Consider the following 16,024-nt stretch of genomic DNA (forward strand, 5'->3'; position numbering starts at 1 on the left):
GCTTTATTTTCTGTTGGGATATTGTATTCAATATTATTTGCGGGTTTGGTAGTAGTGTTTTGTATGGTTCTTTTGGGTGTTTTTATATTGTGATAAATACACCGACTGATAAATTCTGTTAGGAATCTGGTATTTAAGAGGGATAGTGTCCTCGCCAGTCATTCCAAAGAATTTATTTGGAGAAGTAATTTTATCGAGTAGACCCCATTGGGTTAACTCTGAAATTACTGAATCGGTTCATTTCACTATTTGAGAGAAAATTACCCGGTTTTCTCAACACACTCTTCCTCTCGCTGCACTGCCGCTTCATCCACACCTGCGTCGTGAGTCGATGGTGCGAATGTGTCTGTATCAGAAGGTCTCACTTAAGAAATTTGAAGGAATTATTATGATCGATGCCTAAAGCTAATATGGACATAAATCATCATTTTCCGTTCATCATAAGTCATTTGCAATGCATTACCTCGTTAGCATCACCTTAAGCCCCAATAGAGCCGTCACTTTTTCTTGACTTGCTTAATTCGGCATCACGTAATCCTGATTTTCTATTGTCAGCTACATTTGTATCTAACATGCAATGAATTGTCCGCGACGATAAGAAAAAAAAGTTGTCGTGATTCAACAAATAATTAGAACCCCAAATCTAGAAACTTGTATCAATCGTCCATCACAACATTTAACCTAAATTCCAGTACATATAAAAAGAATATAGTTAAAAGTTTCATTCAATAAAAATTAGTACTCCATGCCTCGTAAAATAAGCAAAATGATAACCTTTCCATATGGAGTAATTAGTACTCCATGCCTCGTAAAATAAGCAAAATGATAACCTTTCCATATGGAGTAATATGTTGTCCAAAAATCTTCAATTAAGAAAAGAATTTACACACAACTTGGATTTATGTCACTTCTTACTACTTCTTCACATGGCACTTCTCGACCAACAACATCTTCTATCGCTAGTGTCATAATGTTCATCAATCGGCTTTGTGGAAACATATCAAAGTGATTATAATTGACAAATAAAACATAACATAACTCGTCTTTAAAAAAAAAAAAGCAAAGCAAACAAACCTCACAGATCATTATAGTCTACTAGTAGAAAATAAAAGCAACAACTGAAGCCAAATTAAATTGAAAATGAACCCTCATTACTTTATTCTCGACAACAATCTCAACAACAACTTTAACTAGTTTCTACATTGCAACCTTGAGGTTTTTCCAATCAAACTTTACATCTGCATTACCCAAAGTTAGAAAAACTATAATCTTCTCTTCCGAGTTTATAAATTTGGTTATGCAGACATTTTCAGAATTCATAAGATAATTAGTACTATTAAAACATTGCATTACATTACTAATATTAAGCTTCGTTGTTTGATTGACCACCCTTATAAAAATATTAATCTACTAACAATTAATTTGCTTTCCATTCAAATTTTGTCATTGAAAATGATACGAATCCATTCTAAAAAGCGTAGAAAATTTATTACTAATATTGACAGCACTCAATAAAATGTTTTAAAAAATTTAATTATATTTGACATACGATAAAAAGGCGGTTTCATCATTCGTGCCTTCTGTTCATCGAAAGCCCTATTCAGCCAAAAACAATTGCCTCTCACAAGATAGTAAGAAAGCTAAAATTTCCAAACCAAAATCTTTCTCACTTTTCAGTTTCATTGTTAATTTCTAGCACTTTTTTATCGTAGGTAAAATTCATCTGCTTTTGAGACGGAGAAACCGACACACGCCCATAGATAGAGGAAGAGAGAGCCATGGAGTTCCGAGGGCAGCAAAAGGTAGATGATGATGTTTACGGCGGTGACGTGCCTGAACAAGCCTACATGGAATCCGATTCTGACCTAGCTACCGCCGTTTCCAAATCAGAGGTATTGTTTGCTTCTGTGCATGTCTCGAGATTTATGTATCTATGTATGTGTGTGTTCTTGATGCCTACGTGAGTAGGAGTTAAGCCTCTTTGCTCTCTGATCTACAGGAGCTGGAGACTATGAGAAAAAGATTGCAGGAGATTGAGGAAGAAGCTGGGGCGCTTCGCCAAATGCAAGAAAAAGTAGAGAAAGAGATGGGCGCAACTCAAGGTTTCTTTCCTTATCTCATTTTTTAACTTGTTGTTTTTGTGGAGAGAGAAACGGTAGATTAAAATTGGTGCGAGGAGACAGGGTCAATTCAAAGGCAAAAAACTTGTGGGCATGGGGATGTTTGGTGCATTAGCCCTAATTTAATCCAACTAGGGTTTAATAATCCTAAATAGGGTTTATTAATTACTATTAGAACTTAATTAGGGCGGAGCTCATGGGATGCAACGGAATGTGCCTTGAAATAAAATTGATGCTGATATGTAAATTGGTAAATGGATTCTGTTTTGAAAGTTTAGATTGCAGAGCCTTGTACTATGATGTTTGAATGCCCACAAATGGATATAATGGTTATATTCTATTGTGTCATGTATTTGGTGTATTAGTTGCCCGATAGATACAATCATGGAGTCCGGACTTGAACTTTTTTCGTAGATCCCAACACCGGGGGGGGGGGTATTGTTTGTTGTCAGATCTGTAGATAGTAATTTAATTAAAACAACAATCGTCAGGAATTTTCACGCACAAGTTAAGTTATGTAAATTCAAGTGATATCATTAGCATAGTTGGTATCAATCTGAACATGCAGGCTTGTATCTAGACACCATTTTCAATATCGGATAAGTAGTCAAGATATCTCCATGATGCCCATATTGATAAATAAGCTTAGTCCATGACTACCAATAAATATCTATGTAAAGAACTCAGTCTAAATAATAGTAGTATTTAGTAAATTGAAATTTCAGTTTAATTAATCCTCAAGGTTCTCTTGCGATCAAATATGGTGCTAGTAACTGTAACTAACCTTCCTTTTAAAGTTCTCTATTTTTCTATCGGGGGAAGTAACAGTGAAAAAACTAGTAGGAGTATAATTTAGAATCTTAGATGATTAAGGAAGTATTCTTGCACTGATTATATATGCATAGTTATTGCTTGCTTTGTTTTTATTGGAATTTATTTGCCATCATTCTGCCATAAGGTTTCTCTAACCATCAACTTGAATAATTGAATGCCATTAAAATGATGATTCACAATATTGTTTTCTGGTGCTTGTTTGAAGATTCAACGATCGCATCTGCTACAGAGGCTGAAAAGGAGGAAGTTGATTCTCGTTCCATTTATGTTGGTAATGTGAGTTTCTTGTCCTTGTATCTTCGTCCAGAATCAGTGTTTCTCGTTGCAGCAAATTTGTTGTTTTCCTATTTATGATGTCTATATAGGTAACTGGGTCAGTATACCATGAATCATAATGAATTATGGCTAATTCTTGGTCATTACAATTTTCAAGGCAATATATTATGATCAGCTTATAAAATAATTGTTATTTTTCACGCCAGAGTTGAAATGCTCTACTATACACTATGTAAGTGTATGGATTTTGTCCTTTCCGTTTTTCAATTTGCTTCATAACTTTATCTATCAGTATTCTATTATAGAAGTGTTTATTCTTTAATATATAAAGACAATTTAGTGTGTGTGTGTGTGTTTAAGTTTTAGTATATTTTTACATAAGATAAGAATTATTGTGTCTAAAATTCTTAAAATATGACTAAGCTAGTTGTAATAAAAGATAAGAAAATGCTGAATGAATCAACTCAACATTAGTCTAGTAGAAGTTGTTACTTCATTGGAAAAACTTGACCAAGCTGCGAGTGATAGTGTCACAGATGTCCATACTCCATAGTTTGTAGCATCAGGAAAAGACTTGTGCTTCAGTTGTATGTATGCAAACAAAGCTGAGCATATTCTTGGATAAATGTACGTTGTTAATTTGTGTCTATGGTGGACTGAATTAATGTGTTCTCTTATCCCTATACAGGTTGACTATTCATGCACACCTGAGGAGGTACAACAACATTTTCAGTCATGTGGGACTGTCAATAGGGTAACTATTTTGACAGATAAGTTTGGGCAGCCCAAAGGTTTTGCATATGTAGAATTTGTGGAAGTTGAGGCTGTTCAAAATGCTCTACTGCTCAATGAAACAGAGTTGAATGGTCGTCAACTGAAGGTTGGTTTTTGCTTGGTCTAAATAGCAGAGCTTAATGAATAATTTGAATTGATTATATATTTGGAATTGAACAGGTGTCTGCCAAACGAACTAATATTCCCGGAATGAAGCAATATCGAGGGAGACACCCAAGTCCATATTTTGGAAGGCCTTATATGCCTGCCCCTTATGCCTACCCTCCTTATACCTACGGGTAAGAAATGCTGAACTCCTTTTTGTGGCTTAGAAAACAAAGTATATAATTATGTCTTAGGCTAATTTTTATGTCATGTTGAAATAATATTTTGAGTTGTCCTTTATATGGAGTAATATTTTTTGCTTGCCCTAGGATGGATCTTAATTAGCGACTTAAACTTTTGGTGCTTAAAAATTTGTTTTATAAAATTTAGAGAATTCTTGGGTGCGCGACGCTCATACCCTTCGCCCTAAAAAAGGCCCAATAATTATGACCTTATTTCTGATAGGAACTTAAAGTAATTATGAATTACTTATTTCATTAAAAAATTGAATTGAATTCATATTTTTATGTGTAGGAGGGTTCCGAGGTATAGGCGTCCGATGTATTACAGGCCATATTGATGCAATTGCCCGAGCTCAAAGTGGTTTTCCAGAAACTTTTCAGGCATGCCGATTTATAGGGCCAATTTTACTTGCTCATCACATTTAACTCTGAAGGCATGCTGATTTATAGGCCAATTTTAGTTTTGCCATTTAAACTTGTTGTATTTTCAGTTTGGAATGTTGTGCCGTTAGTTGTTGCATTCAATTACAACCCCTCATACAGGACATAGAAGAAGCAAGAAATCAAGTTGATAAGATGATACTACCTTGTTTAGGTGCAGCTGGGTTGGATATCATATTGCCATACATTTGTTAGATAAAATTTCTTTTTAAATCGAGAAGAATATTTCATTTTGCAAATTCAACTTGATTTTGGATGTCAACAATTGAGTACTCTCTCTCTCAATCACTCTCAAACTATACTTAGATGAGCAGAACTGGGATTTACTCATTTTGGTGAAAGAAAAACAAAAAACACCCTTGGACGTAGAGGTTTGCTCCATAGTGTGTTATCGGACGACACCCAACCCATTGTGTGTTTGCTTTGGTATGTTATTTTCCACTGTTTTCTACTTTGGTTCTAATCTAATCTCATCGATTGTACTAAAAGATTTGGTCTGGTTATGATATTACGAGAGATGAATACTAGGAATACTATTTCTACCAAACATTGTTATGGAGTATATAGATAGGGGGAGTGTGCTATATACCTATCACTTTGTATAAATTTTTGCCGTTAATCTTACATGTAAAAAAGTAGGTTATCACCCTTGATTATCAACTAGTACCAGTTGTCACTGAACCTTTTGAATTGCATGAAAGTAGACTATTCAAATTGTGAACGACAGACCTCCCTAAATTGATTGCGTGAATCTAATGAATTGGGATAATTAGCTCTCAATATCTGTCACAATTCAAAATTTTCAGGATTGGTATTGATGTCATTGTCTCTCTGATTCCTCCTAAAATTAAATTGATACAACGATTAAACAAAAAGAAATACTACTAAAAAGTAAGATTATTTTATTTGTTCTATCTTATGGAGTAGTTTACTTTATTATTTTGGTGTCTCTCCAAAAAAATTACCAATTTTTTATTTCTAATGAAGTGGTGAATCATATTTTCAACTAATAATAATATTTTAATAATTTTTTTCTTTCTATAGTATACCAATTTTGTACATTACAATTCATGTTATTTCAAAAAATTGTATTTTAATAGAATACATGGATTATAGTAGTAGGACTATCATTTATTCATTTTAATCTATCCACTTTCTTCGGTGGTTAGTTCAAATAGGCCCACTCCTTAATTGGTTGTTTGGGATGACTTTAGCAACAGGGTTGCGATAAAATATCGAGTTCACCTCCAGACTACAAGTAGGTACGAACTGATTATCCACCACAACTTGGCTTCTTCATTAATCTGACAAATTAAAACTTGTTTTCAATCTAGATTGGTCACACTTTCGACATCATTTTTTTGCGCTGCCAATATGTTAGGCTTTGATTAGAATTTTGATCAATATAAACTATGTATAACAATATTCAAATTCTACTATTTAGTCCTAACACGATTCAACTAAATTATTTTCGTCTTTTGGATGATACAATATTGACTGATCATGAAAATAATACTAACTAGTTCCATGTTATGATTTCATTGTAAAGTATCGGAAAAAAACTTACTCCACTAGTATTAGTGTATTACATCAATTTTTAGTATTAACCAAAAATTTAATTCACAATTTAAATTATTTGGTAATTTTCTGTTATTCATGGTTCAACTTTAAATTGAATTTAAAGGTTATAAATAATTAGTTCACTAAATAAAATAATTTTACACTAGTACTATTAATTTAGTTTGTATATAATAAGACAAATATAAATTCTTATTAACACAGTATTTCGTCGTCTAATAGAAATAAAAATTGGTAATGCATACATTCTCATTATTCAACATTAATGACAATTCAATTATTAGAAATTAGGATGTGCAAAAAGAAAAAAAAAACTCATATCAAGGATGAGTCCGGTATAAGAAGAGAGCATATTAAACGGTAAAAACAATAGAAAACGAAACATTAAAAATGAAATTCCTTAAAACAGAGTTTAGGCAAAAGCCGTCATATGCGAAAACGATGTGCCCTGTTGCATTTTATCTCCGAACAGCTGCACATGTCGTTTTACAATTCCAGCAAATCCATAGTAACATTTATTTAGAAAAGTAGTTTTATTTATAATATAATTTCCTTAAGATATTTAACAATGCAATGCAGATGCAGCCATCATCAGCCTCGACAAAACACTATTGCGTTGCATCCACATCATCATACACATACTTATCTTTTTTCCTGTGGAATACCTTCACATTTATTATATATTTAAGGTCCCCAAACTTGTTTAGCTAGAAAATCTGTGCGCGAGTATGACAGCCTCAAACGCATCATCGCGCATGCTGGAGCTGATCCGCCAGCACCTCCTTGAAGACGCGGACTCGTTCTTCGACAACGTGACTACACTCTGTTTCTCAGAAATCGAGTCTCCTTCATCCGGGTCGGACCTCAAATCTCCGGTTGCCCGGTACTTCAGCGCCGGCCCGGATGATGAAACGAAGCCGCAGATAATTAAAGAGGAGGAGGAGGAGGAGGTGAAACCGGAAGTGGAATACAGTGCGAGGAGGCGGTACAGGGGAGTAAGGAGGAGGCCGTGGGGGAAGTATGCGGCGGAGATAAGGGATCCGGCGAGGAAAGGGAGCCGGGTTTGGCTGGGGACTTATGACACCGATGTGGATGCCGCAAGGGCTTATGACTCTGCTGCTTTCAAAATGAGGGGCAGAAAGGCTATTTTGAATTTTCCGTTTGAAGCTGGGAAAACGTCGCCGCCGTCCAGCGCCGGCAGGAAAAGGAGACGACAGAGGATACCGGCTGATTCTCTCTGCACAACAACACATAATTAACTGCTACTTCACCTAGTAGTATTTGGAAAATTATGTACTACTACTCCTCCTACTACTATTAAGACAATAGTACTACAATACTTGTGTGTGAGAATTGAGATGCTACTACCTACTATTTTGTATAGTGAAAGTTATACAGTTTTGAATAGTGGAGTAGTTCAATGTTAATTTAATTACATTATATTGGCTTCTCTCATTATGAATGTCCTCATCTATAAAAAATAATTTTTCACCTACAAAAATTTGAAGACAATTCATATGTAAAACATGATTTTCTTATTCAGTACGTGTATGCCACTAATAATGGGACCGAGAGAGTACAATACAATTATTCCCAGATCCACAAAGAGACAACAATGTGCAAGGGTGTGGATCGAGTGGCTGAGCAAGTGTCATCACGGTGGGGCAAATATGCAACACACGACTGCGACTCATAGGGGAAGCAGATCACTATGTCAAATTGAGAACCCTATGGTGGTGTTCATATCGATCATTAGACAAGATAATAGATGGGTAGGGTAAGCTGAATAAATGTGAGATATACAATGTAATTTAAGTATCATAGAAGTGAGTCAAGATACATTGTCACGGTCTAAGATTTTAAGGAAAAAATAAGATACTCCCCAAGTCAATGTGAGACAAAATTTAGAGAATTTAAAAGACTCCACATCCCACTAACTTTTTACACTCACAATCTAATATAAAGCTAATACTTTAAATGAGTCTCATATTTCACTCACTTTCTTTCTTTACTTTTCTTCACAAAGTCAAATAACTTTTTAAAACTCATGCCGAGTTAAAATGACTCTTTTAGTGATGGATGGAGGGAGTATAAGAATATACAATCTCTAGTCACGAGTACACTTGACACTACTAAATATTGTGAAATTGATTTTTAATTTCAGGTACTATTATTATATAAATAGTTACAATACAACTACAAATATTAGAATATTAAATGTAGTTGGGTCAGGTTCGATTGAAATCCTCTTTTGCTCGAAACCAAACTCGGCTACGTAAACTATTTGATTCGGTTCGATTTGGGATTACAGCTTGCTTCGGGTGTCGATGAACCCTACTAATATCCTTATTCATCATGTACCATTTCGTATGATTTTGGCAACAAAAAAAAATGTTTGTACGTATGAATTTCATACAAACATTATTATTTTAAACTAAACAAGTATCTTTAAACCAAGTATGAATTCCACACAAACATTATTATTCGTAAGATAAACAAGTACTCCATGTCTTTATTCCAAGATATACAACTCAAGAAAAAAAGGACTGATCTCCAACTATAAAATTTGAAAGTGGGAAAACCAAATTTAATTCGGAATTGATATAGGAAATGAGACATTTGACAAGACGCTCACAACACATGAATCTCAATCCTTTTAATAAATTAGCTCATCAAATTAACAAATAACCATATTATATTATCATGTCTGTTAAATTTATATTATCACAATTACACGCTGATAAATTTATATTTCAAATGTAATTTGCATACTGTTAAGAAATGAGAATTTACGAGGGTACACACTGATAAAGTGATAATAGTGATTGCAAATTCATAAAGGTCAGGGCAATATATTCATTCAAAGGAAAATCTTTGTGTTATGCACACATTTATACATCACTAATTTATTTCACACCAAAGCACCTCCAATCCAAAATCTATCATATGTAAGAACATAAAACAAGAAACAGTACACTTTGAGTAAATATTTGTCTTTTGAGAAACTATTTTGAATATTTACCTAGTTAGGCATAATATTATGCTGAATAATTTAAACTATTCAAATATATACTACTCCACTACTTAAAAATCAAACACATGTTCGACAAAAAACAAAGAAAATGTGAACTTCAAGGAAAGAAAGGACTTTGGAGAACATACGTAATTTAAACTTTTCAATATACTTTACTTTAAAAATCAAATGTGACAAGTACTTACAACAAATCAAGAAACATTGAGAATAATATCCTAAATTCCACCACATGTTCCACATTTAATATTTATGACTAGTACTCCCTCCGTCCCGCACTACTCGCACTTATTTCCTTTTTGGGCGTCCCAAGTTACTTACACTCTTTCCATTTTTAGTAAAAAATTTCACCTACAGCCGTCATTTTTGACTTTCCTATACACTCATTCCTTAATCTCCGAGCCGAAAAGGAAATGAGCGAGTAGTCCGGGACGGATGGAGTATAATTAATTACACCATAACATCCATCACGCTACGCTATAGCTACTAGCTAGGAAATAAAGTTCAATGTATAGTCTTGATCAAGTGATAATTAAGTACTATTTGAATATTGGAATATTATTAGCAAATGTACTAATTGGCTACGTACATGTTCCGTGTGACTTGCGTTATGAAATTCCATACCATTAAAATAGAATAGCCTCGGGGAAGTCTTCCACCAATTTCCGATTAATATTACTCCACTTTTTCATCCATGGAAAATTTTGTTGGAATTCCAAATATGCATAATTTACTCAATACATGCACCATACCACCTCAAACTTCCCTCGTCACATTTTTTAATCATTTGGTCAATTAATTTTGTTTTCTACTTGGAATTATATAAAGAAAGAAGATGAAATAAAACTAGCCCACTAATTAGGATGTGACAAGTTCACGCGATTTTAAGCTAGGTAAATATGTGGTGTTTATATTGGATGATGCACTCTGAAGAATGGATCACTTATATAACTATTTATGCTGATTATTCCTAACTCTATCTTGTGAAGTCACTTGATTGATTTATCCTTTTGGAAAAAAATGCAGACCTTTTTTTGTCAAGAGCTAAAACTTACAATCGTAATATATATCACTGTTTGGAAAATTTTCCAACAAAAATACTACTCCTATGTCCACAAAATAATATCTCATTTGATGACATCCATTATTAATTAAATTCTTATTTACTTTTTTTCATTTTAGATAAGCGGACTCCACACACGTCTAAACCATTAGTAACTCCATGCTATGCATATAAAAGTGAGACTTATATTTACTAGGAATTTTTTTCATAAACTTTTATTCACATTTATTTAATTCCATGTAAAGTCAAAGTGAGACTTTAAATCTTGAACATAAGGAGTATTAAATGTTCTCATAATGGTTGGTTGATATTCGGATATTAAAACAAACTACTCCCTCCGTTTCTTGTTAATTGAGGCGCTTCATTTTGGCACAGAGACTAAGAATAATGTGTCAATTGGATGGTGAATAAGTAAGAGGAGATGAAGAGAGAATAAAGTACAAGAAAGGGTTGCGTTTTGCTAAAATTAGAAATGCCAAAAATAGAAAAATGAGCCAATTAACATGAAACGCATGGAGTACTACTTCCATCCCATGTTATTTGACTCATTTTTTGGGGCATAAAATTTAAGAAAGGAGTTTTAACATAGTTAAGTGGAGAAGGAATATTAGGAGATTAAAATAAGAGAACAAATAAAATGTGAGAAATTAAATGTATTATTTTTTTTATTATAAAGAAAAAGAACTCGAATAATGTGGAACAGTCTGGGACTCTGGCTAGAGAATTTGGCTAAGGATATGTATTAACTGATTATCTAGGGTTCGAAAAATGTATTTGGGCTCAAAATATTTGGATTGGGCCACTAACAGGGGTGGAGCTACGGTGGGGCCATTTGAGTTTTTACTATAATATATATATTCAGAGACATTAATCTAATATTGTTATAGGTGCTGGGTTCGAATCCCCCTCCCCCATGCTATGACTTTTAAATATTTGCCCAATGATACTAATCAATTCTTATCTATATTTATCCAATGACTTTTAAAGATAATTTTTAAATTTTTACCCAATGCTAAGTTTGAAAGGATATTATTTGTTCAATGACTTGTAAATATAGTACGTCATACAATATTGTATTTTAAACTACTTTTCGTATTATGATTGTAATATAATTAATAATTTTATCAAAACTTTCTAATATGTACAATTAAACAATTTGCTTTACTTATGAAAAACTTAATATTATTAGTAGGTAAAATTCTTTTTAAGGTCCTCTCACAATGCTTATGTCAGTTATTCTCGATTAGATTAAATTGCTTAGTATGCATTTATTTTTAAGATTCTCTAATTCTAAATGATGAAACAAGGAAAAACATAAAATGGTCTTCCTACGACTAATCTCGATGACACAATCATCGAGAGATACCTACAACTATTAACAGTGATAGAGCTAAAATTTTTCTTTTTTTTGGCCCCTCACCGCAAAATTCCTGGCTCCGCCACTGGCCACTAAATCAATAGTAGTAGTAATACTATGTCAGAAGATTGCTTTAAGTGTAATTATTATGTGCATGAAATATTAACCCATAGTTAAAATTAAGTTGTTTGTAGGTGTATTTATCCGGCCGCGAAAATATTGGCTAGGCCAAGTGGGAGCAGCACATTTGCTGTAATTGGGCTTGGACAGTTTGTTCTTATCAGGTGGAGTAATTTATTTGGGCTAATCCATTAAGCTTTTTTAAAACACATTTATTATGTTGTGGATTATTATAGTATATTATAAATTCTATATTTGGCTTTGCAAAATGTTCCTGTACGTAAATTTTGAAAAGAGATTAATTTTTAAAAAAATCCAAATTTTTGTGTGTAACTTGGATTAATTGGTTGTAGAGATCCTAAGATATACATTGAATACCAATACTTTCCCCTTACTTTCATTGTTTGATCTGCTTATAGCTTTGCTAGATTATCTCATTCTTAAGGTTCCTATTGGACAGGCTCTTTGGCTTTTGTGTTAGACCGTGAAGGACTTGGGTACAAACGCCAAGATATAGATAAGAAGGATTTAGCAATCTTGAAATCAATCATTCAATATTTCAATCCCTCTTTTTGGCTTCTTCTGCATTAGCTTGTTTTTCAATCATGACATCAAATCATTAAATATTTTGACACCAGGTCACACTCTTTGTTCCATGCTTCAAGTATTTTCTGGATGGCTGTGTTCGAGGTCTCCTTGTTGCTGAAGAAATGAACACAGAACGATCTCAGAAGAAAAAGAAGGCCAAGCTTAATATAAAAACAAGGACGGAGAGGATGCATTGTCCCTTCCAGTGTGGCATCTCCGGGCTTTGATCTTATCATCTCTCCGTAAGTGTTTCCTTTTTGATACCGGAAACTCAAAGTTTCTTGGTGCATATAATTATTTGGCAAGAGAAATTTCGTACTAGTTTTTTTGCATTAGAGTTGCTTAATAATTCTAATTGACACAACATTTCTGTTATGGAAGTCCAGCATTATATAGATGTTTTATGCTGGTGCTTGATATAATCTCCAGTTTTTTGAAATTGTGTATTGAAACTTTCTTCCATTTTACCCTTCAGTTTGAAAATATTACTCCTACTACTAATAACAATAATTAGCAGAAATAACAATAGATTTAATAAAATTTTATTTTGAGAAATTGTTCAATCAAAATTTTGGTATCAGAATAACTGCAAAAGACTCTAATTAACTTGGTACAATCAAGCAATGGAGAAAAACAAACCAACAAATATAACACTTAATTGTTTTAGTTCCCAAATCTTCCTGTACATGGTTGAAATTTGACAAACAATAGATCTACAAGCAAGTTGCAGATAGAGGTTATTGAAAGGTAAAAGAATAGATCAAGAAATGTAATACATGGGATTTGGAAGCTTGAAAGAACGCATGGACATTGAAGACCCCAACAAATCACTCCACTGGTCTCCAGAGTTTCCCACTATTTCGTAACCTTCCTGCTCCACCTCTCTCCTCTTCTCCGATTTGTACACCATTGCTGTCTTTCCATGATCCTCCGACGACCTGTGTAGTAAAACTTGTTTAATTTCACAAGTTTTAACTAGTTCCTTGAACTTAAACACTGAAGCATCACCATTTGGATATATCCTTTTAAAGAATTAAGTTCCATAAATTAAATCCAGAACAGTTAACATCTAACTGCATATATCGATGTCTATGTCTCCCTCACTTAATTCATCTAACAGCAGATATTGATGACTATATCTCTCTCACTTAATTCATCTAACATAAGATATCAATGACTACGTCTCCCTCATGTAATCGTAATCTATTCAGAGACTATTATACTGTATCCACAAATGTTATAGCAGCCTAAGTGTACATTTGGTGATTGTAAATCAATCTACGAGGATGCATCTGCATTTCCCAGCATTAGGATTAGGCAAATGGTTCCATTAATCTTACATACGCACCACTCACACTCACATGTTATTATTCGTTATCAACCAGATAAATATTTAAGCAGATGAAATCATGAAACCAAATTGTTGTTTTCTTAACAGTCCTCAAATCTTCCATAGGAAGCGCATTTTTGGGACGTTTAAAATAGAGGATTAGCATAGATAGATAAAAACAGTATAGACTATCTAATCAGAAACTTGGGATATCCTTAAACCCTTGATTACTTGTACAATTTGGGTATCCTGCTCCTCCACTCACATTGTAGAAATCCTTATCATGAACATCAAAATATTTGCTAAATCATCTTATTCAAGCTGAGGATGCAAGCTCAAAATCATTTTCACACAATCACGAGATAATCCACAAATACACAGACATTGAAATAGAAGGGAAGTAATAACCTGAGAATGAGCATGCCCCAATCCCGGAATCCAGATTGGAACAAATTCTCAACCGTAACACCCCGAAACCTCTCGCTTCGACCAGTCAACAAGATCACCTTAAATCCCAAATTCAACACCTCTTCGTACACCTTCAAACTAGACTCTATAGCCGGCGCCCTCCCCATCTCAACCCACTCATCAAATTTCCCACCATCAAATATCTCCGACCTACACCAATAATCATAATTCAGAATCACACACAAATGTTTAATGAATTGATAGAGATACATACCCGTAGCCATGTTGAGCATAATAGGGGAGATTGGAAAGCAGAGTCTCATCCACATCAAAAACCCAGGCGAATTTCCCATCCTCATTCAACTTAACACTTCTGGCATACAAGACGGCCTCATCGGCGACCCTCTGGAGATCGAGGAGGTACCCTCTCCCTCTCATATATTCCATCACATAATCACGGCACTCTTCCGGAAGCGTCTTCCAAGGGCTCAGGTTGTTGGCCTCCACAGCCACCCTCCGGCTCGTACAATGTGCTTCGGCGTCGAGTTTATCCAGCTGCGGCTGCTTGATTTGGACGATCAGAGATGGTTCAGCGTCTAGAGGGAAAGCCAACGGCAAAACGAAGGACAAGAGAAGGAGCTGTTTCAATAGAATCATAGCGCAGCGCACCAATGGAATTGGGGATTTTTAACTGTTGAAGAAATGCTTTTCGTGACGTGAACAGAGAATCTTTGTGTTTTTTCTTTTCTGCTGCTGCTTACAATTTTATGACTTAAATTTTCAATTTGGAAGAGATTCGTTGGCGTGTGAGCAAAGTAAATGGAGTAGTCAATGGATGGAGAATACTATGTATCTTATATTTAATTCGTTGCATTTTTAGTTATTTAATATATTTTGGATATATTTGTCTAATGGTATTTTTAGTACTACTATTTTAATATACTTTGGATCTCATTATAAAACAAGTGACAAAATTGAGTGAATGCGTGTTTCATCCAATCAAATTAGCTGCTGCTTATGTATTTATGACATACTACTATTCATTAATCGACCGCCGGTGGAACCCACATAAATTGTGATTTGGTATATATTTTGACTATTGTATGATAAAAACTTAACACAGGTATTTTAGAGTTGACTTAAACAGGGTGGTCCTAAAATATGGGTGGGGCCCCGCTCCCTACCTCTACCAACCTTACGTTTTTGTAATTTCGTAGTTTAAACTTTAAACTCTATAGCTTAATTGAAGATTTAGCACTTTTAAGCTCAAAATGACACGACCCGACCCGACCCGACATTAATTGCAACAGGTGCGAGCTAACGGTCACTTGAGATCTTGATTTGCATAAAAAATCAAAATCAATCCGACCAATCGGCCACTTGAGTTCTTGATTTACATGAAGGACCAAAATCGAATTTCTTTTCATGATCAACATGTAGGAAATTATTTATCATAATATATTCAAGAATACATAATTGAATATGAATAAAGCAAGATATTTGAACATCATGTATTTCACGTATTAACCATAAACATAATGGATCGGAAACTTACCTTTATGGTCCATAGCGAAAGCGATTGGGGAAGACGGAGAGAACTTCCTCGGACTTTGGTGTAGTGGCACAACTCCAATGATTTGTTTCTCTCTCTTTCCCTCGTTTATGTGTTCTCTGTAATGTGTGTGATTTGATGGGATCACTACACTTGTATTTATAGGCAGAGAGATGACAAACCCTAATTATCAAACCTTAAAGCC

At 34.2% G+C, this 16,024-nt stretch overlaps 3 protein-coding genes across 3 annotated transcripts; 2 read left to right on the top strand and 1 right to left on the bottom strand.

Moving 5' to 3' along the window:
- The first annotated feature begins 1,539 nt into the window (after positions 1 to 1,539).
- Positions 1,540 to 5,054, top strand: LOC121800200 (polyadenylate-binding protein 1-like). Its single transcript, XM_042199788.1, has 7 exons — positions 1,540 to 1,631; positions 1,713 to 1,892; positions 2,000 to 2,102; positions 3,160 to 3,230; positions 3,919 to 4,110; positions 4,185 to 4,303; positions 4,644 to 5,054. Exons 2-7 carry the CDS (start codon positions 1,779 to 1,781, stop codon positions 4,687 to 4,689), a joined length of 645 nt encoding a protein of 214 aa, XP_042055722.1. The 5' UTR covers positions 1,540 to 1,631; positions 1,713 to 1,778; the 3' UTR covers positions 4,690 to 5,054.
- A 1,885-nt stretch (positions 5,055 to 6,939) lies between these two features.
- On the top strand, positions 6,940 to 7,802 carry LOC121798562 (ethylene-responsive transcription factor ERF106-like). Its single transcript, XM_042197623.1, has one exon. The coding sequence runs from the start codon at positions 7,099 to 7,101 to the stop codon at positions 7,627 to 7,629; it is 531 nt and encodes a 176-aa protein (XP_042053557.1). The 5' UTR covers positions 6,940 to 7,098; the 3' UTR covers positions 7,630 to 7,802.
- Positions 7,803 to 13,153: 5,351 nt separating this feature from the next.
- On the bottom strand, positions 13,154 to 15,082 carry LOC121797862 (acid phosphatase 1-like). The gene is made up of 3 exons (XM_042196619.1): positions 14,542 to 15,082; positions 14,268 to 14,477; positions 13,154 to 13,467 (listed from the first exon to the last, which is right to left on the bottom strand). The coding sequence occupies exons 1-3, from the start codon at positions 14,922 to 14,924 to the stop codon at positions 13,290 to 13,292; spliced, it is 771 nt and encodes a 256-aa protein (XP_042052553.1). The 5' UTR covers positions 14,925 to 15,082; the 3' UTR covers positions 13,154 to 13,289.
- Positions 15,083 to 16,024: the final 942 nt, after the last annotated feature.

Source organism: Salvia splendens, chromosome 4 (assembly GCF_004379255.2).
Source record: "Salvia splendens isolate huo1 chromosome 4, SspV2, whole genome shotgun sequence".
NCBI lineage: Eukaryota > Viridiplantae > Streptophyta > Magnoliopsida > Lamiales > Lamiaceae > Salvia > Salvia splendens.

Excerpts from the sequence above, each read along its gene's own strand:
- LOC121797862 (XM_042196619.1), bottom strand. The coding sequence starts at position 14,924 with ATGATTCTATTGAAACAGCTCCTTCTCTTGTCCTTCGTTTTGCCGTTG. Across the intron at positions 14,478-14,541 it reads TATGCTCAACATGGCTACGG|GTCGGAGATATTTGATGGTG; the intron begins GTATGTATCTCT and ends TTATTGGTGTAG. Across the intron at positions 13,468-14,267 it reads TGGGGCATGCTCATTCTCAG|GTCGTCGGAGGATCATGGAA; the intron begins GTTATTACTTCC and ends TTTACTACACAG.
- LOC121800200 (XM_042199788.1), top strand. The coding sequence starts at position 1,779 with ATGGAGTTCCGAGGGCAGCAAAAGGTAGATGATGATGTTTACGGCGGT. Across the intron at positions 2,103-3,159 it reads AGAGATGGGCGCAACTCAAG|ATTCAACGATCGCATCTGCT; the intron begins GTTTCTTTCCTT and ends GCTTGTTTGAAG. Across the intron at positions 4,111-4,184 it reads TGAATGGTCGTCAACTGAAG|GTGTCTGCCAAACGAACTAA; the intron begins GTTGGTTTTTGC and ends GGAATTGAACAG.
- LOC121798562 (XM_042197623.1), top strand. The coding sequence starts at position 7,099 with ATGACAGCCTCAAACGCATCATCGCGCATGCTGGAGCTGATCCGCCAG.